The sequence below is a fragment of the Mustela nigripes genome, chromosome 2, assembly GCF_022355385.1.
Source record: "Mustela nigripes isolate SB6536 chromosome 2, MUSNIG.SB6536, whole genome shotgun sequence".
Taxonomy (NCBI): domain Eukaryota; kingdom Metazoa; phylum Chordata; class Mammalia; order Carnivora; family Mustelidae; genus Mustela; species Mustela nigripes.
In genome coordinates, this window is record NC_081558.1 from 16,874,317 (window position 1) to 16,894,639 (window position 20,323).

The following is a 20,323-nucleotide window of genomic DNA, read 5'->3' on the forward strand; positions in this document are numbered from 1 at the left end:
TCATGACCTGAGCCGAAGGCAGAGGCTTTAACCCACTGAGCCTCTGCCTTCGGCTCAGGTCATGATCCCAGGGTCCTGGGATCGAGCCCCACATCGGGCTCTCTGCTCAGTGGGGAGCCTGCTTCCTCCTCTCTCTCTGCCTGCCTCTCTGCCTACTTGTGATCTCTGTCTGTCAAATAAATAAATAAAATCTTAAAAAAAAAAAAAAACCCTCCTAATAAAGAAAAAAGCCCTGGGTCAGACAGTTTTACTGGTGAATTCTAATACTAACAAATTGAATCCATCAAGGACCAAAGACCAGGGGAATTTACTCTCCAATGCAAAATGGTTTAACATACAAAAACCAACTAATGCAATATAATAATAGGATGGGGGGGTAAATCACATGATCATCTCAATTGATGAAGAAAAAGCATTTGACAAAAATCAACTCTCTTTGTTATGAGAGTGATACGATATAAACAGTCAACAAGCTAGGAATAGAAGGAAGCTTCCTCAACATGATAAAGGTCATATTCAAAAAACCCACAGTGAATGTCACACTCAATGGTGAAACACTGAAAGCTCTTCCATGATAAGGAACATAACAAGGATGACTACTTTCACAACTTCTAGCCAACATGATACTCAAAAGTTCTAGCCAGAGCAATCAGGCAAGAAAAGGAAATAAAAGACTTCCAAATTGGAAGAGAAGTAAAATTGTATCTGTTCACAGATGATATGATCTTATATGTAGAAATATCCATGAAAAAACTGTTAGAGTAATTAACAAATTCAGCAAAGTTCCAGGATGTCAATTTTGTAAATCAACAAATATTAATTTGTACAAATATTTGTACAAATATCATACAAATATTCTGTATGTACAATCTGAACAGGTAATTAAGAAAACAATCTCCTTTACAACAGCACCAAAAAGAATAAAATACTTAGGAATATTTTTAACCAAGGAGCTGAAGGTTTGTACATTGAAAACTAGAGAACACTGCTAAAAAAAATTTAAATACTTAAATGAAAATTAACAACTTAAGGGGTACCTGGGTGGTTGAGCATCTGCCTTTGGCTCAGGTTATGATCCTGGAGTCCCGGGATCAAGCCCTGCATCAGGGTCCCTGCTCAGTGGGGAGTCTGCTTCTCCCTCTGCCCCTTACCCCACCTGTGCTCTCCTTTTCTCACTCCCTTGTCAAATAAATAAATTTAAAAAAGAATTAACAACTTAAATGGAAAGACATCCCATGCTCATGGACTGGAAAACTTAATATTGTTAGGACGGCAATACTCCCCAAAATTTTTACAGACTCAGTACAATCCATATCAAAATCTCAACAGCATTCTTTGCACAAACAGAAAAATCCATTCTAAAATTCATATGGAATCTCGGGGATCCCCAAAAGCCAAAACAATCTTGAAAGAGAACTAAGAGGATTCATACTTTCTGATTTCAGAACTGACAACAAGCTATAGTAATCAAAACAGTATGGCAGTGGCATAATGACAGACATATAAACCAAGAGAAAAATACAGAGTCCTGAAATAAACTCTCATAGATATGGTGAAATGATTTTCAACAATTCAGTAGGGAAAGGACCATTCAACAGGGAAAGGACATTCAATAGGGAAGACCATTCAATAGGGAAAGGACAATTATTTCAACAAATGGTACTGGGAAAGCTGGATATTCACATGCCAGACACTGTATAAGACATTTACATTATACCTACATAAAAATTAACTCGGAATGGATCAAATACCTAAATATAAGAGCTAAAACTATAAAACTCTTAGGGTAAAACATGGGGAAAAGCTTCAGGATCCAAGGTTTGATAAAGGTTCCTCAGACATGACACCAAAAGCAGACACACCAGGGACACCTGGGTGGCTCAGTTGGTTAAGCAGCTGCCTTCGGCTCGGGTCATGATCCCGGCGTCCTGGGATCGAGTCCCACATCGGGCTCCTTGCTTGGTGGGGAGCCTGCTTCTCCCTCTGCCTCTGCCTGCCATTCTGTCTGCCTGTGCTCGCTCTCTCCCCTCTCTCTCTCTCTGATAAAAAAAAAAAAAATAAAAAAAAAAAAAAAAAAAAACACAAAAGCAGACACACCAAAAGAAAAAATAAATTGTGTTTTATCAAAATTAAGAACTTTATGCATCAAAGGACATTATTGGGAAAGTGAAAAGACAACCATGGAATTGGGAGAAAACATCTGCAAATCCCATATCTGATAGGGGATTAATAGTCAGAATATATTAAGAACTCCTACAACTCAACAACAACAAAAGTCAATTAAAAAATGGGCGAAGGGGTGCCTGTGTGGTTCAGTCAGTAAAGCATTGGACTTTTGGTTGGTTTCAGCTCAGATTAGCCCCACATACTCTGCGTAGAGTTTGCTTGAAGATTCTCTCCCTCTGACCCTCCTCCCACTCGTGTGCACAAACTCTCTCTCTCCCAAATAAATATATCTTTAAAAGAAAAATGGCAGCAGCAGAAGGACATGAACAGACATTCCTCCAAAGAAGATATACAAATGGCCATAGGCACATGAGAAGATGCTTAACATGATTCACTGATCACTACGGAAATGCACATCAAAACTACAATGTGATACCATTTCACATCCAATAGGATGGCTATAATCAACAAAACAGAAAATACCAAGTGTTGCCAAGGATGCAGAAAAACGGGAATCCATGTCCATGGCTGCTGTGGAAAACAACATGGCAGTTCCTTCAAAGGTTAAACACAGAACTGCTCTATAACCCAAAATTTCCACTTCTGGGTTCACACCCAAAAGAACTGAAAACAGAGACTCAAACAGATATTTATTTATACATTCACGGCTCACAACAGCCAAAAGTTAGAAGCAACCTCAAACAGATAAAATACGGTATAGTAAAAAGGAGTATGATCCAGCTTTAAAAAGGAATGAAATTTCACATATGCTACAACATGGATAAACCTTAAAAATGTTATGCTGGGGACGCCTGGGTGGCTTAGTCAGTTAAGCGTCTGACTTGATCCCAGGTTCCTGGGACTAAGCCCCACATCAGTCTCCTTGCTCATCAGGGAGGCTGCTTCTCCCTGTGCCTGCACCTGCTGCTCCCCCTGCTTGTGCTCTCTCTCTTTCTCTGACAAGTAAATAAATAAAATCTTTAAAAAAAAAAAAAAAAAAAGTTATGCTTGTTGAAATAAGCCAGTCAAAGAAAGTCAAATACTATATGATTCTACTTATATAAGATACCTAAAGTAGTCAAATAGAATGGTGGTTGTCGGGGCTAGGGTGGGGAGTTACTGTTTAATGGGTACAGAGTGTACATTTGGGATGGTGATAAAGCTCTGGACATAGTGGTACGGTTTTATAACATTATGAACATATTTCAAATGGTAAGCTTTATGTTACATACATTCTTCATTCTTCCACAATTAAAAAAAGGGAAAAAATAACCATCGGGCCATATTTTCAGCTCTTTGAGAGAATCCACCTTTAAAGGCCAGTTCTCCTGATGGCCTGGGCATCCTTCCCATAGAACAGGCCCTAAGAATGCTATGTTATCAGTTGTATTCTGACCTCAAGCCTAGTCACAGTAATCTGGGCCCCAAATCCCAGCCAACAGCACAGGCTGGCTAGCCACTGAAAAGCTGAGGCATGAGTCTCCCTCCGCCAGGCAGTTATGGGGCAGAACCCTCTGACAGGGCCAACAACATGCCAACAAAAGCAGAAGCCAATCCGGGGGCGCCTGGATGGCTCAGTGGGTTCATGCCTCTGCCTTCAGCTCAGGTCATGATTCCAGGGTCCTGGGATTGAACCCCACATCGGGCTCTCTGCTTGGCGGAGCCTGCTTACCCCTCCCCTCTCCCTATCTGCCTGCCTTTCTGCCTACTTTTGATCTCTGTCTGTCAAATAAATAAATAAAATCTAAAAAAAAAAAAAAAAAAAAAGCCAATCCGGCTAGCTTTCACTCTCTATTACTTCCCCTTTCACTTTCCCACAGGGTGGCCATGCAGAAAGGAAACAGGGGCCTCACTGACCAGCCTGACTCTCTAAAGTTAGAAAGCTGAGTCCGTTTTCCCTCATCCATCCAAGGCCTAAATATTTACTAGCCTTTATATTTTGCAGAATTAACAGTTTTTGCTCATCCAACAACAGCAGAACGGACAGGCTCCACCCTCTGTGGGCTCTAGTGCTCTTTCATACAGAGGACCCTGTCAGATCTCAAAATAACCCAACGAGAATTAATATAGAGGACTTCTTATCCTCCACTGCGGACATGAAGAAACAGGCTCATGGATATGAAGCAATTTGTCCCAAGTCCCACAGCCCCAAGTGACAAGACCAGGGTTTGCACACAGGCAATGAACTTCAGAGCTCTCCTTCCTCTTGATTACTCGGAGAGAGCAAGGAGGTGGAAATGGAATGGGACCATTTTGGTGTCAAACAAAAGCAAGAAAGATACTTCCAAGTTTGATAACTAATAGGATTAGGAGGTCCATCCCCAGAGAAGTAGCATAGGAACAACTAAGTGCCCTCCTCTTTCCCTGAGGTGCACCGTGACCTAGAAATGGGTCTTTGTTTTTGCACTTCTGCACTCAAATTACAGCTGGGCCCCGAGAGTACCGTCCTGTACTGTCGGGCCCAAGGTGCGGTGCCGGACAGGGAGGGTCTGCCACATTCACCGAATTTCACCAGGCTGGAAGGCCGCCGGGGCCGTGGGGGAAAGGGGATAATTCAGGGCGCTCAAAAGCGAAAAAATTACGCCTAATACAACGAGCACCCAAAACTTAGAAACTGCCCTGGAGACGCATAAGACAAAAACCAGAAAGAAACCACCCCCCCTCCCGTCCCCACCTCGCGCATGCGCGGCGACGGGGAACCAGCGCCAAAAGAGTCCCAGGCAGCTAACCACTACACCTGGTAGGCGGGCTCCGACTCCGCGCAAGCACCACCCGCGCGGGCATGCGCGTCACCCGCAGCTGCCTTTTCCTAGTAGTCCCCTGCCCTCTCGTCCCTGTTCTGGACCCGAATACTGGCTACCTCAGCCATGGTCCTCACTCTACATTCCTCACCTTGCGCCCGGTTTTTTCCCTTAGGGCTTTCAGCCGTTCCTTTCGCCGCAACGCCTCTTCCTCTAGCCGGCCCACACCAGCCGCAGTAGCCGCCATGTTGCCCACCCTCCTCTTCTCTCGTCCTGCATCGCGCAGGCCCGGGGAGTAGACGAACCTCTGGCGGCCAATCCAGTGACGAGAACGGGAGATCAGGAAGTCCTGAAAGCCAATCAATACTGAGTTGCCATAGCAGGGCCCGCCCCACTATTCCCCGCGACTAGCCTCGCCTGCTGGGGGAGGGCACTGTAAAGAGAAAGGCCGTAAGGCTCGATTCGTCCAATGCCCATCAATGAGAAAGCAGCAAGTGGAATCAGACCTGAGTGAAGGAGGATAGAGCGCGTCGATTGCTCCGCTTTTGCCTAAGCAAACGCCAACCACGCCCCTCACTCCATACCCGCCGCAAGGAATGCACTGACCCAACCCTGTCCTCTTGTCCAGATTCTTCAAGGCCCGAATGCCTTCAAGAAGTCTACCCTCCACTCCGATCTCAGTTTAATAAAAGATCTGCGCCTTCCTTCCTCTACAGGTGTCAGTGACTTCCTGAATGCACTTGTTTATGGGCCCCTAGGCCCTTCTGTATCCGCTCTCAGCTCAGATAAAGCCTGTGCAGTGCAGCGCTTGGCTGGATGGCCGTTTCCTCCAGGCTCATGGGTGATGCCCTCCCACCTCCAAGCCCCCCCGGAGCAGCAACGTACTCAAAGTCAGATTACCTAACTTGGAGAAGAACAAACTCCCAAAGTGGGCCCAGTGGGCCTCCAGGAACCTCCCGAGCTTAGTTCTTGAGAACTACTGAGAGTTGATTTGGCCTTGATTGCAACAGGTAGGCAAGAGTTACAGTGCTCGCCAGCAGGAGCTGGCAGGGTCTTCTTTCCTGCATTAACCAGCATGTCCTGACAACCCGGAGACCACTTTGGCTTAAGTTAAGATCTTCCTACAGGATGCCAAGTTCCCCAAAGCCACCTAGAGGCCATGCCTCCCTCCCCCCAACACATACCATGACTTGTCTCCCAGCAAAGCTGTCTCCTGCTTAGGGTCTCCATTCCCAGGCTGGTAGCAGGTGGATGCCCACTCCTCCCACTTCCTTTCAGAGGCCCCTGTGCCACAAGACGTCTGTCCAGCCCCTCCAAAATGACCCTCAACCTCACTAGCCAGGGCCTTTTGGTGCCCTGTTCCCCCACATCCAGAGGGGCGAATCGTCAGAACCTGTACCAGGGTCCCAGGGAGTACCAGGTAGCAGGTGCTCAGGAAATGTCAGCTCAGAGGTAGGATGCACAGGGCAGGAAAAAAGGCCAGAGTGGAGCGGCTGCCAAGAAGTCAGGAGGACAGAAAAGGATGGGAACTGGGAAAGAGTCTGTCTTCTCTTGGCCACTCAAGGTCTGGGAGACTCCAGACTGCAGTTCCTTTACCTGAGAGTACCTTTCTGGGCTCCACAAACTTCTCCCTGACTCCAACATAGGGCCTGACCCCTGCCCAACACCAGGTGGCCCCTCACCTCCCTGGCAGGCTGGCCAGGGGAGGGGGCAGGGAGAGGTTCCAGGGGTGATGATGACAGTGGGCCAGCAAAGAGTCAGTCAGGCCTCCATCCCTGCCCATCCTGTCCACACTGTCCCCAGCTACCCAAGTAATTCTCATTTGGCCCATCTGGGCTTCAGTTTCTCCATCTGTAAAACAGACTCATGAGACATCCTCTTGCCTTTAACCTCTTGAGGTTAATGAAAACAAAAGATGTGAAGACCAGTGCTGGGCCCTAGAGTGGAGGATGCTTTTACGGGAGCATCTAGGAGGCTTCTTGGAAGAGGGAACCCGTGAGGATTGCTTAAATCTCCCAGGGATCTTCAGGACAGATGAAGGGCACTGCTCTCTGATGTCCCCATCCTGCTCCACAAACAGTAGGAGCAAAAACGTGGCATGTCGGTCTCCCCCTTAAAGCGCTTAGAACAGCACCAGGCACGTGGTAAACTCTACAAGTGGCCGCTGGTTGTTGTTACCATTTGTTGAAGAACTCTGGCCTTCCGAACGCGGCCCGCAGCCCCTGCTCACCCCCCCCCCCACCTCCAACCCCCCACCCCCCGCCCCGGGATACGGACACCCCATTCTCGCACGAAGGGAGGCAATTCCAGCCCTGCGCACTGTGAGGGGGGCAAGTTTGGAATACCTGACCCCGACCCACACCCAGGAGGCTCAGACCCGCCCTTCCCGAGGCGCAGTCGGGGGTTCGCACTGCTGAAGGCGGGACTGCTGGGCGCCCTCCCAGACCGCCCTGACCTCAAGCTCCTCCTCCCTCCGGGCTCCCCGCCCTTTGCACGGTCCCGGGAGAGGCGGGGCGGTGGTAGCCGCAGCTAAGTGCAGGAAGCCGGGCGGCGGCCGGCCGCGAGGAGGAGGAGCGTGCGGACTTGGGTGGCTCAGCGCGGCGGGGGCCAGTACTACTTCCCCGAGTAGTACCGCGCCGCTCCGCCCCGGAGTGACGCCCTCCGCCCATGGGCCTGGCCGAGGGCAACCGGCGGGCGGCGCGGAGGAGGCGGCGGCGGCAGGTGGCGCGCAGCAGGGCCGGAGCCGGGCCGGGACATGGCCGCCTCGGAGCGGTTGTACGAGCTGTGGCTGCTCTACTACGCTCAGGTGAGCCCGCCCCGCGCCGCTCCCGCTGTGCCCCCAGCTCCGCGCGCCCGGCTGCGGCTGCACCTGCGCCCCCGTTCCCGGGGCCGCGTAGATGTACGCGCGCGCCGAGCGGACTCGGGCTCGGCACACACGTGTGCGCCGCCCCCGGCCCGCCGGAGCCTCCAGCGCCTCAGGCGCTTATACCTGGGGGATGACCCCCGCAGGCGTGCATCTCGCAAGAGCTTCTTGGGTGGGGACCGCGCAACCTGGGTTGTGCCTGATGAGGAGAGAGTCCCAGGTCGAGACGGCCGGACACCGACCCTCTTTTACAGACGGAGAAACTGAGGCTCGGAAAATAAATGAGAGACTTTGTTGGGTTGGGAGGGGCAGGAGGGCTTAGTTTGCATTTGGGCTTGACTCTCCTGTGGGCGCGGCCCTACTGGGTGATCAGGGCCGAAGGGTCTGAGTGGGCTGCGGGGTGGCGTGGTTGCCGGTAGGCGGGCGTTGGGGGTGAGAGGTAGGGGGTGTCCCTACTTTAGTCCGATTTGAGTCAGCTCAAGCTACTCCGCATCGGTGCGCCGGCAGTGATGAGCTCCTCCCTGACCCTGATCCTTGGAGGCCATTACCCCGCCCCTGGGTGGACCTGGGGGTCCAGCCAGAAGAAAAGATTTACCTTGGATGCAGAGGGAGGGGATAGGGGAGGTGAGATAGAAGGGATGTTTGAAAGGGGTGGAGGGATGCCCTTCCCTCCCGAGCTCCCTGTCCTGTCTCAGAGACTACCTCATGGCCTCAGAAGGTGAAGGGAATGACTCCCACCCCAGTGTCCTGCGAGAGCTGAGAGCCTGGCGTCCCCCAGACTCTGTGTGTCACGCACCTAGGCTCCCACTTTCCTCTGCTTTCACAGCAGGGAGGGATTCCGGGGTAATGCCCGCCTCCTCTTCATTTAGCATCGGCCCCCCTCCCTGCACCTGCCTGGATTCATGCTCCTGGCTCAGGTGTGCCCTGGGTACAATGGACTATTGTGTACCCCTGATCTCGTCACTAGAGGGAAGTTCATGACCAGATCAGCTGGCCCTCTGTGAAGAGGCTGGCGGACTGTCTCCTAGGACTGCAGGCTGGATGTGGGGCCCTAGGGACCCAGAATCCAGGCCATAAGGACCATGGCTTCTTGAGTCCACTTCGGGGATGAGAGGTCCAGGCCGCTGGCAGGAGGCATTGTGTGTAGGATCCCTGTCTGGTGTGACCCAAGGCAAAAGCTCTTTACACCTGAGTCTCTATTTCTCTGTCTATAAACTTGTCCCAGCCCTGACATCAGGGCTGGCCTAGACTCTACAGAGGGGTAGCCCATCTGGCTTGTCTGGACCAGGGAAAGCTCCTGGCCCCCTGGGGTCCCCTCACTCAGGCCTCTCTGTCTACATCTCCAAAGGTTGGTCCTTGTGAAGAGAAAAGATTCAGAAGGAAACCTGCATCTGGCACTTATGCCTCTGATTGCCCCAATGGCTGTGGGCAGATTCTTGGGCCTTGGTTTTGCCACCTGTGACGGGATGAAGGGGGGCACGAACCAGGTAGTGAGTCTGAGGGATGTTAATGCTATTGCTGCGGGGCGAAGGCCATCTAGGTGTGGTCTCCCAGGACTGGACCTCCAGGTGAGCGTGCTTGCCTCCTGCTGCCCCTTCTAGGCTGTGCTCTGCAGAAGGTCAGCGCCCCCATTCCCTCAGGAGGGGCTTAGCACCATTTCTGCCGAGTTCCCTCTACCGCCCCAGCTCCTCCCCTCACCAGGGCAGGTCTGGGGCACGGGCTGGCTGGCTGGAGCCCTAGAAGCCCGGGCAGTCAGGGGGCGGCCTAGGGCCTGGCAAACAAATCCAGGATGTGAGTGTGAACCGGAAGCTTCGGCCAATCTCCCAGCGCTGCCTTCCTGCCCGCTTGGTCGTGCTCCTGCTCCCGGAACAGGTCCCCACCCCTCCATGCTGGGCTCCCAGGGAGTGGTGCCTGTGCTACTTTGAGGCCTGCTAGGGACCTATTGTGTGTTGTGTGCTTGTGTGGGAGGGCGGGGGAGGAAGGCGAGGGAAGAGACTGAACTGATAGAGGGTGTTGAGAGACCCCTGAGCTGGCCAGCCACCCACCCAGCCAGAAGGTTCTCCCAACAACCACGCCCCTCCCCTCCGCTGAGAGAGCTGACATCAGCTGGGAAACCTGTTTTCCCAGTTGTGGGTCTAGGCCCGCCCAAGGGAGCACCCCCTTTCTGCCCTTCCGTTCTCCTCACAGACCCCAGGTTCAGACCTGCCCTCCCCCCTTCCCTCAGTGGGCCCTACTCCGTTGGGGGTCACAAGTGGGGAAGGTGACGCCAGGTGGCTTCTGAGAGAGGAAGGAGGACCAGAGCATTCCTGGACATCACTTAGTCTGAACCCCTCAGGGCCTCGGTGGGGAAAGCAAGGCAGGGTCATACCAAGGTCATGGGACACGTTTGGGGTAGAGTCTGTCAGAGCTCCATCCAACCCAGTCTTCCTCCTGTGTTCCTTTGCCCAGGAAAGGTCTAGTCCTGTGGGCAGGAAGCCTCCGGTGGGTTCTGCACCCTGGGATGGCACAAACTGTTTCCTCTGCGTGGAGCCTTCTCCCTCCTGCTTGAGCGGGCATTTGTCCCCCTGTCCCCCTGACCAAGCCGGACCTCAGCGCAGGTCCCCATTTCACCCTCCCTGTGCTTGCTGCTTGGCAGTTTCCCTGCACCCCACACTCCACTGCAGGGTTGGCTGCAGGAGACAAGCCCCCCCAGCAGTGACTGGTTGTCACGGGGCGGAGTTTGGGCTCACAGGGATGGGAGATGGGAAGATCAGAAGCAAGCACCTGGAGAGGCCAGGGCTCTGGAGTGAGAGGAAGGCCTGGGTGATGGGTGGGGCTTCCCTGGGAAGGTCCAGGATGGGGGCAAGGATCAGAGGCCTGGGGCTGGCCCTTGGGCGGCATATAAAAGTTATGCAAAATAACATGCAAATGAACAACTCCTTTGGGCTGGAGCAAAGTGTAGCTCCACAGCCCCCCAGTGAAAGGGAGCGCTGGAGGGCCTGACATCTGGGGCACTCAGGGCCCCAGAGGTCAGGACAGGACAGACATTCAGGTTCCAGGTGGGAGCCCAGGCTGAACTCTTCCGTGATGCCAGCGAGGACTCAGGGTCCAGAGTCAGAGAGAGGTCAGGACAGAGCTGGAGTTGACCTTGCTCTGTGTACCCCCCCTTGGTCCTTCACCCTGACTGATGAGATCTGTTGCCTCATGGAAACCTAGTCAGGCTCTCTGCTCCCTCTGGGACCTCAGCTGAGTCCTATGCCTCCCTATGCCTCAGTTTACCCTCTGGAACCGGGAAAAGGGAAGGTAGGCTAGTCACCTTAGGGCAACCAGGGCTCCCCCTTCCCTGCATTTATTACCAAGGCAACTGAAGGGGGCCGGACTGAGGTGATAGGGAGAATACCACAGAGCCCAGACTTGGGGGGAGGGGCTGGTAATCTCTGGAGTTGTTATGGCAACTGGGGCGCTGATGTGGAAGTGTGGGGTCCCCATGGAAACGGGGTCGGTTACTATGGGGACCCTGAAAGGAAATTCTCGGTTTCCATAGTGATAGGACAAGGGGAAGGTTAAGCCCTGGGGGGCATTATGGAGACCAGAAGGTCTGCCCCTTGCAAGACCCCATCCCCAGGTAATGGGGAGAGACTGGCCCAGCCACCTGGGCACTTGCACCACTGTGCCTCAGTTGCCCCTGCCTCTGGCAGAGTCCCCATCTTCTAGCTTCCTTCTTTGACTCAAGGTCCTCCAAGTCTGACCTTCAGGCATCCTGGTGTAACCAGAAACCACCTTTGGCTTGACATTGCCATCTCTCTCCTGATGCTGAGTGGGGACCCCCCCCCCCCAGGCCTGAAAGAGGTTATCCTGATCAGACCCCACTCCACTCTGTCCCATTTCTGCTTGCCTGTCTGGAAATGGGGTACTCACTACCACCCAGAAAATTCTGACTAGGTGGGGTCACCCACTTTGGAGCTACAATCTTCTCTCCTTACCCTGCTCCTGGCTCTAACCTGGGGACCACCCATGCCATTCTACCTGCCTGGGCCAGACACCCAGGAGACCTTGGCTCTGCCAGTGAACCAAGGTCTGCTACTTATTGGTCACTGTTGGAAGTGCGTGGGGAAAACATTAGTGTTTTATCTATCCGCCTAGATACCAGGGGCTTGGGAAGGCAGAGCCCCTGGATTTGGGGAGGGAGCTCGCGTACTGGGGGGGGATGCAGTGTGGTTGGAGAGGATTTACCTGTGAGGTATGGAGGGATGGGTTTCAAGGGGCAGCTGCAGTGCGGAGAGATGAATGGTAACAAGCTATGGAGTCTGAGAACCATGGCTGGACTCCAGAACCCGTGCTCTCAACCACTGGTCTGAGTTGGCAGCCCGACCTCCGAAGCACCAGCCAGGGCTGGGGCTCGAGAAAGGTGCCGGCTCTGGGGAGCATTCAGGCAGAGGAAGCATGGAGGGCAAAGTGCTTGCGGACCTGTGGGTACGGGGACAGCGAGGAATGCCCTCGGGCTGAGCCATCTGGAGGGTAGGGGCTGCTGGGCAGACAGGGGTGGCGATGTGTGTGCACTAGGGCACACGGGACGCCAGGTGGTGGTTAAGGACATTTCTGTGTATTGCACCATTATGAACTCCGAGAGGAGATGACTGGCTGGGATCGGGGTTTGAAGCAAGTTCTGGGTGTCCCCTCAGGGTGAGCCAGGTGGAGGGGCAGCACAATGTCCAGCAGGTCGGTCGTCCCTGTCCCCTGGCAGACAGCCCCCAGCCCCCTCCCCCCGTAACATGCTACAGCCACCTGCCTTCAGCCATCCTGGGATACCTCAGAGTTCTACGGAAGCAGCAGTTCCATGCACCCCCAGTGACTTTTTGGGCCTAACTAGCCCTTGGGAGCCCTGCAGCCCCAGAACTGAATGCCCTCAGGGCTGGCCACGATAGACAGAGGCCCACCCACCTTGGGGTCACTGACCTCCCCTTCCCCACAACTTGCTCCCCGGACCTCCAGGTCCTTAGTACCACTTACAGCTGAGCCTCAGGGCCTGAGGAGGAGTGTGGCTGCTCCTGCACTGCCTTCGTGAGGCCCTGGCCCCTTCGAGTTGGGGACTGGGCTGGCCTTGCCCAGCATTCCTGCTCCGAGCTGGAAAGGGAGGGAGGAGCTAGTTGAGGTCTCTCTGTGAAGTGTGGGAAGGCCGGGCCCTATGGCCGCTTCTTCCAGCTCCAGACCCCCTGGCATGCTACATGGCCACCATGGCCCTGTGAGTCCCGACCCCGGCAGGCATATCTCCCAGCATGGCAGCCACAAGCCGTGGGTCCCAGGTCAGAGGCAGGACAGGCAGAGACCCCATCCCTCCCTAGTACCATGCTTTAGAGACCCCTCGTGCTCTCCCAGAGCCCAGAAGGCTACCTTGACCGCCTGAACCCTGAACCCAGGGCTACCCTTCAGGGGCAGCCCTGAACCCAGCCCAGCCTGGACCTGCTGGACAGGCCGTGGGTGTGGTTCTGGGGACAGAAAGTTAGGGTGTGCAGAGTGTTGAGGGGCCCACCCAAGTTGTGGAAGGGTCAAACCAGGTGATGGTCATGAAGAGGTAGGGAGGCTCCTGCTTAAGTATCAAACGCCCAAAGCCACGGACGGCAGTGGGGCCTAGGATAGACAGAGGCCTGGACTAGAGGATGTGACTCAGATGGAGAGGCTGGAGAAGCAGCTGTGATCAGACTCGGGACCTGGAATGCCAAGCTCAGTTCAGGCCTTATCCTCAGGCCAGGGTGGAGGGACATGGTCAAATCTGGGCTTTCAGGTACTCAGTAGAATGGAAGGGGGTGCAAAATGAACTTATATTTTAGGTGAGACATGTCTATGGCTTGACGGGGGTGGTTTGAGGGTAGAAGGTGGCAGATAGTGTTGGGCCATTTTTGAAGCTAGACCAGGATCTGTGGGGTCACTGAGGCAGAGGCCACGTGGTCAGCTCGGACCGGCTGGTCAGCAACATGAGTGGCCCAGGCCTAAAACAAAGGTCTGGCGTTGTTTCAAATCTGGCACCTCCATGGCCCCAACCCTTCCCTCAGTTGCCTAGGCCTCCGATCTGTGACAAATGTACAAGGAAGGTGCCCAGCCACAGGGTGAGGGCTGCTCTGCCTCGGTTTCTTGTGGACCTGGCCCAGTCTGCTGGGGTCTAACCCCTTCCCTGGGGCCCATTCAGTCCCTACCCTGAGGTCAGGAGCCTACCACCCAAAAGGAGCAGAGAGGAGTCAACCACCCAAGGTAGTTCTGGAAGACCTTGAGTTGAGGTGCGTGGCACTGGGGACACGGCACCTATGATGTGTCCCTTAACCCCTCCGGCCTTCTGCAGTCTGGTCCCTGCCCCACCCCCTGCCCCTGGAAAAGAAATGTGCCTTTTGGGCTCAGCTGGTTTGGGGGAGCTGCAGATGAGGTCAGCAGGTAGGGAAGGAGGGCTGGGTGGGAGAAAGAGCTCCAGACCACCACCCATTCTGTGCTTATAGGGTAGAACAGACCGGGGCTAGGCTAGGATGTACTCAACTCTCTCCTGGGAGTAGAGACCAGTAGAGCCAAGCAGGAAGGCCAAGACACAGGGAAGGGGGGCCAGGACAAAGGTATGACCGAGTCCTCCACATCGATGGTGTTCCCTAGGCCTGAGGCTTGGACTGGGGTCAGGGAGCTGTGGGTGCCTTGAACGAAGGGTTCTATAGCAGCAGGTGTGGAAACTCCAAGATGGAACCTCATGCCAGAAAAAACGAGTCTCTGGTCCACAGGCCCCACCCTGGGCAGTGTGGCCCCGCCCCTTTGTACTCCAGGCCCCGCCCCCGGTGCTGGGCCAGGTCCCTCACTGCTTCTCTTGAAGGGCCCTGGGTGCCCCGGTGGGGCTGGCCCCCCCACATCCCTGCGGTCTGCCGGGAGGAAGCAGCCCTCCTCCCCCACCGTGACTCTGCGCTTCCTGCTCCGGCGGGGCGGGAGGGGACGTTTCCCGTTCACACCAAAGTTTCCCTGGCGGCGGGCGCCCAAACTCGGGCTCAGCCGCTGCCCCTCTTGCCCATGGAACCAGCTTTGGGGCCTGGGGTCCAGGTAACCAGCCAGGGTGGGGCATTAGGTTCCCAGGGTGAGGTAGGGCATTCTGCCTGTTTGTGTGGGGAATGTGCATGTGCATGGGTCCTCCTGGCCCATGGTGTGCGTGCAGCACGGTCTCCTGGAGGTGGTGGCTGCTGAGCTGGGAGAAGGCAGCCCAAGGCTTTGGATCCGGGTGGCTGGCGGGTGGAAAGCCTTCAGCCCCAGCATCAGTGTGGGCCATGGCCCCATCCCAGGAGTGTGCACACCAAAGCCCCATGTCAGGCTTGCCTGAATCCCCAAGGGTTAGGGAGGTGGGAGCAGAGACTAGGAGACTGGGAAAAGCAGACAGGGGTCCTGGGAGAGAGGTCAATGTGCAGGACAGCCCTCTCCGGCTGACCTTCCAACTTCCTGTCCTCTCTCCTCCCCTACCCACCCCTCCCTCTGTCCTCCCACACTGCCCCGCCTCCAAACCCTGTCCACGGCCCCTGGTCTGCCCCCACCCCTGTTGCCCCCCGCCCCTCCCCCACAGAAGGACCTGGGCTACCTGCAGCAGTGGCTGAAGGCCTTCGTGGGTGCCTTCGAGAACAGCATCTCGCTGTCCTCTCTGGAGCCACGCAGGTGAGCCTGGATCTACCTGGAGGGCGGGGACCGGCGCTGGGAGACAGGGTCCGTGGTGCCCTAGCGACCCCCTCCCTGCAGGCCGGAGGAGGCGGGTGCTGAGGTACCGCTGCTGCCCCTGGACGCGCTGCATGTCCTGGCCGAGCAGCTGGACGCGGGGGACCCGGAGCAAGCCCTGCTGCTGCTCAGGCTCTTCATCGTCCTCTGCAGGTGGGTCCCTGCTTCCTGCTCTGGGGAGGGTGGGCAGCTGGGAGCGGGGTGGGGGCCGGAGGTGGGGCTGCTGTACCCCCGGGACCTCTCTCCCCATTCCCTCCCAGGAACCTGGAGAATGTAGAGGCCGGTTGGGGCCAGGTGCTACTGCCCCGGGTGCTGGCCTTGCTGACCCGGTTGATGGCAGAGGTGAGGTGGGCTCTAGCCTGGGGTGGGGGTGGGGGGTGGTAGGCGGTGTCCAGGGCCCAGCGAACCCCCTCCGCCCTCTCCCCATGCCTCCAGCTGAAAGGAACCCCAGCATCACAGGAGGGCCGTGGGCTGCTGCTGGAGAACGTGGCCCTGCACGCCCTGCTTCTCTGTGAGGGCCTCTTTGACCCCTACCAGACCTGGCGGCGCCAGCACAGTGGGTGAGAGCCAGCCCACCTCAGAGGACCCACTGAGGGTGGCCTCTCTGGCCGGGGTCTGGAGGTGGCAGGGGGCCCAGCTGGTGCGGGAGGATGGCCAGGGCAAGGGTGCAGTGCCTGGCCTCACGCGGGCCCCTGCCCATTCCCCACCCCCACCCCCAGGGAAATCATCAGTTCCAAGGAGAAGAGCAAGTACAAGTTCCCTCCAGCGGCTTTGCCCTGTGAATTCAGCGCCTTTTTCCGAGGTCAGGCCCCGCCCCTGCCCCTTCGGGGGGCCCCCACCTGGCCCCACCCCCAGACCTGAGCCCCTTCCTGCAGTTCCCCATCCCAGTGGCCACAGGGGCGGGATGCCCTTAGTGGTGGCAGCCAGCAGGGCTGGGAGCACCACGGAAAACTGACGAGGCCTCCAGGGGCGAGGGAGTTCGGGGCCAGAGAGGAAAGAAAGGGCAGGTCTGGGCACAATGAGTGATTTCTCTTCCCGGCGGGAGTGAAGGCCTTCCATGAGGTGGGGGAGCAGTTTCCCTTCCCTCTTCCCTCCTGCTTCCTGGGTCTGAGAAGCCCCTGGGATCGCACTCTGATCTGGACCTTCTTAAAACTCCCCAGTCTGATCCCTTTCCCCCTGGAGGCTGCACCCTTCCTTTAGACAATGTCTACACCGACTCTGCTTCCTGCTCCCGTGGTCTTGGACAAGCCGACCCCCAGGACATCTCTGGCCACCTCTGGCCCCTGGGGACCCTCTTCTCTCCGGTCCCCTCTTTCCCTCTCATCCGAGGGTGGCTGGCCTGGACTTTAGATGGGACAGGGCAGGATGGCTGTGGACTGGGGCAGACCAGGCTTGGTGAGGTGGTGGCCTGTTAGCACAGAAGGTGTGGAAGTGTCACTGGGGTGTGCCATGTTGCTGCAGGCCTGGGGTCTGGAGCAGGGCCCACGACTTCAAAAGGGGAGACACGCCCCCCACACACACACACCCCGGGAGCTCCTGCCTCCGTTCTCCCACAACCTGAGTGCTCTTTGCAGAATAGACTGGATTTTGTTCCTCTTGCCGTCAGTCCCTTTCCAGTCCTACTGGCCTCCCTTTCCAGTCCTACTTGCTCTCTGCACCCTGTCCTCTCCCTCCTGAAATGCAGTTATTCCATGACTTTCCCTACTGCTTCCTGTCACTTCCCAGACCACCTGCATTCTTGGGCTTCAGCTCGGATGCCTTCTGCCCAAGGAGCTGTCCCAGCCCGTCCCACCCGAATCTAGTGAGCCCTGCTCTTGCCCCCATCCCCCACCATACACACCACTCATGTGACCCAGGGCTGGTCCCTTCTGCTCTGTGAGTTTCAGTCTGTGGCCTGGCATCCTGTCCAGCTTGGCTGGAGCAGAGCCAGGTGGGCCTCCCACATGGGAGACTGTGAAAGCCCCTAGAAGTCCCCATCGGGGGCATGGGTGGGGGTTGGGGGGGCATCTGTACGGTAGATACAGCGAGGTCCCCAGAACAGGTCACAGGAAGCTCCAACCGTCGCAGGGTAGCGGGAGCAGCTTTGTATCTGAGAAGCTCAACTCTGGCTTGCCGTGGGGAAGTGGGGTGGGGGGGTGTGTTGCCTACCCTGGGGTCCCTGCTTTGGAGGTTAAAGATCTGGGGGACTGGCTAGGCTTTCAGGGCAGGACCACAGGCCTTCAAGCTCCCCGAAGAAGGGCCATGTCTTCCCTAGACCTCGGCAGAGAGCCGTGACATTTTAGACCCCCAAGGACAGAACGGGGTCTTTTCCCCTCACACGGGACATCCCAGTCCTCTCCCCCGACCCCAGGGCACCTCCCTCTTGGGTAGTCCCCTGCAAGCTTGGTGACGTCGCCCTGTCCTGCCCACCCACCCTATCCAGAGAGCCTGCAGGGGGCAGATGGCTTGCCCCCCATGCTGCTGCTTCGCCTCGTCCACCTGTTCGGGGCTATCCTCGCGGGAGGGAAGGTAAGCCCGGAGGAGCCTGCGAACCAGAGGGCGGCCACCTCAAGGGCTCTGCTGCTCAAGCCCTTTGACCATTGCCGTCTCTGCCCACACCTGCAGGAGAACGGGCAGATGGCCGTGAGCGCTGGCTCCGTGCAGGGCCTGTTGGGTGTGGTACAGGGCTGGGACCATGGGCCGGCGCAGGACCCCCGCCTGGTGCCCCTGGCGCTGGAGGCGCTCGTGGGGGCCGTACATGTCTTGCATGCCAGCCGCACGCCCCCCCGTGGGCCAGAGCTCCGCACCCTGCTTGAGGGCTACTTCCGCATCCTTAATGCCGACTGGCCAGCGGGCCCAAGCCCAGGCCCCGAAGAGGCCCTTGTCGCCCTACGGGTCAGCATGCTCGGTGGGTATGGGCCCCCAGGCTCCTGGGGAGGTGGCTCGGCCGGGGAAGGTCCACGCGCAGACGGAAGGCAGGACCGGGCAGCGTGGGAAGAAGGCGAGAGGCTGAGCGGGCGGGGTCGCTGATGGGATGGACCCGGGGGGCTGACCGGAGACCCGTCTGCAGACGCCATCCCCCGGATGCTGGCGTGCGAGGACCGGCCGGTGCTGCAGGCCACCTTCCTGAGCAACAATTGCTTCGAACACCTTACTCGCCTCATCCAGAACAGCAAGGTGGGCGGGGCCCAGAGGCTGGGGAATCCCTCGTGGGGGCTGCCCGTCCTGGGCTGGGCTGGGCTGGGCTGGACTGGGCTGGGGCGGTCTGTGGCGAGCAGGGTGGCCTGAGGCTCGGGATGGCTCTGCACCCCATAGGAGGAGGGATGTGGCCGAAGGACAGGAGCTGCCCTGGCCCCTTGTCCCCCTTTCTCCCGCCCCAAGGCCAGGGGCAGGAGGAGGGCCCGCTGTTTTAGATATAGTCCCTGCTCCTGCCCACTTACCTGCCCTGCCCCCAGACCCAGGTCTGTTCTGAGCATGGGCAGCTCTCGGATCCCTGACTTCCTCAGTGCCTGGTGGGGCTCTCTGCCTGGGTGTCAGGGCACACATAGCCTTCCCACGGGGCAGAACCCTGGCAGCTGCCCCTGGTCCCGCTCTAACCCCCCCTCTCCCCATCTTCCTCCTCTTCTCTCTCCTCTGCCTCTTCCACCTTGTGCCCTCCCCCTTCCCCACAGCTGTACCTGCAGGCCCGGGCGCCCCCTGAGGGGGACAGTGACCTGGCTACCCGGTTACTGACCGAGCCCGATGTCCAGAAGGTACCACCTTGGGGCTGACCTGCTCAGGCACTCACCTCCTTGGGCACCCACCCCCTGCGGCTCCCTCTTTGAGCCCTTCCTGCCTGTGCAGGGGGAACGAGCAGATACGTGTAAGGCCTGCGGTGGCCTAGTAATGGGGCCGGATCCCCCATGCTGTTTCCCCCACCTTCCAGACGCTGCTTCAAGGGAATGGGCAGGAGTGATCTGTGCCCTACCCAGTATTAGTATTGGGAGCTAGGGTTTGGCTTTGCCAAGCTGGAAGGAACCTTCGAAACTCAACCACCTACCCACCCCCCATTCCCAGAAGGGGAAACTGAAGTCCAGATACTAAGGGACACGACTGGGACAGAAAAGGAGGTTCCCACACATGGGTCCACTTCTTTCCATGGCTCTTTGTGCCGGCCTTAAGCAGGTCCCTGGGAGTCCCTCATCCCCTTATGATGTCTCCCTGCCTCACCTGGCACGGGAGCTGGAAGAGGCAGCAAGCTGTCAGGGGCTCGCATGGAGAACCCTCTCTCAGGGGGTTTACTGCCTGGGCCCCAACCCTGAGGGGCCTCTGGCTTTGTCCTCATGAGGCAGCCCCTGTGGCTGCTGCTTTAACCTGTTTTCTGAGAGCCTGCATATCTACTTTTCCACAAAGCAGACAAGGCGGGTGAGACCCCCTCGTTTTCATCGATAGGATACTGAGGACTGGGGAGGGGAAGGAGGTTGTGCGAGGTCGCTGGGAGAGTCAGGCCCCATGGAGCCAGGGTACTACAGCCTAGCAGTCTGGCAGCTGGGGACACATTCTCGAAGCCCATTCCCAGGGGTGGGGCAGGGCAAGTGAACGGCTTGTTTCCAGCGATCGGGTTCAGCCAGGGTGAGCCTCAGTGCCCTCACCTGCATCTAGGGGCAAGGGGGAGGGTAGGACTCAAAGGTCTCGAAGGTTCTTCTGGTTCTAACCTCCTGTGATTGGTTGTCCCTCGATCCCCCCCCCCCCCGTCAATCATCATGGGTGATGGAGCACTTGCCTGCATGTGTGTGTCTAGCTTGGGTGGGGACGGGCGGGGACTGAGGCCTGTAAGCCTGCCGAACAGTGAGCGACAGAAGAGGTACAGTGAGAGGGTCCCCTGTTGATCTGT

General features: G+C 56.7%; 2 protein-coding genes across 4 annotated transcripts in view; one reads left to right on the forward strand and one right to left on the reverse strand.

Moving 5' to 3' along the window:
* CCDC12 (coiled-coil domain containing 12) overlaps positions 1–5,208 on the reverse strand; it is a 54,303-nt gene extending 49,095 nt beyond the window's left edge. The window contains exon 1 of one of the 2 annotated variants that reach the window (XM_059389585.1): positions 5,059–5,206. In XM_059389585.1, coding sequence (XP_059245568.1) covers positions 5,059–5,154 — 96 coding nt within the window. In that variant the 5' untranslated portion in view covers positions 5,155–5,206. Of the gene's footprint in view, positions 1–5,058 lie in introns of both variants that reach the window. The other variant, XM_059389584.1, reaches the window with a different exon arrangement.
* Positions 5,209–7,493: 2,285 nt separating this feature from the next.
* Positions 7,494–20,323, forward strand: part of NBEAL2 (neurobeachin like 2) — a 28,944-nt gene continuing 16,114 nt past the window's right edge. The window contains exons 1-10 of one of the 2 annotated variants that reach the window (XM_059389586.1): positions 7,494–7,713; positions 15,326–15,414; positions 15,496–15,624; positions 15,732–15,813; positions 15,907–16,031; positions 16,191–16,273; positions 17,894–17,979; positions 18,076–18,358; positions 18,521–18,627; positions 19,122–19,202. In XM_059389586.1, coding sequence (XP_059245569.1) covers positions 7,663–7,713; positions 15,326–15,414; positions 15,496–15,624; positions 15,732–15,813; positions 15,907–16,031; positions 16,191–16,273; positions 17,894–17,979; positions 18,076–18,358; positions 18,521–18,627; positions 19,122–19,202 — 1,116 coding nt within the window. In that variant the 5' untranslated portion in view covers positions 7,494–7,662. The remainder of the gene's footprint in view (positions 7,714–15,325; positions 15,415–15,495; positions 15,625–15,731; positions 15,814–15,906; positions 16,032–16,190; positions 16,274–17,893; positions 17,980–18,075; positions 18,359–18,520; positions 18,628–19,121; positions 19,203–20,323) is intronic. The other variant, XM_059389587.1, reaches the window with a different exon arrangement.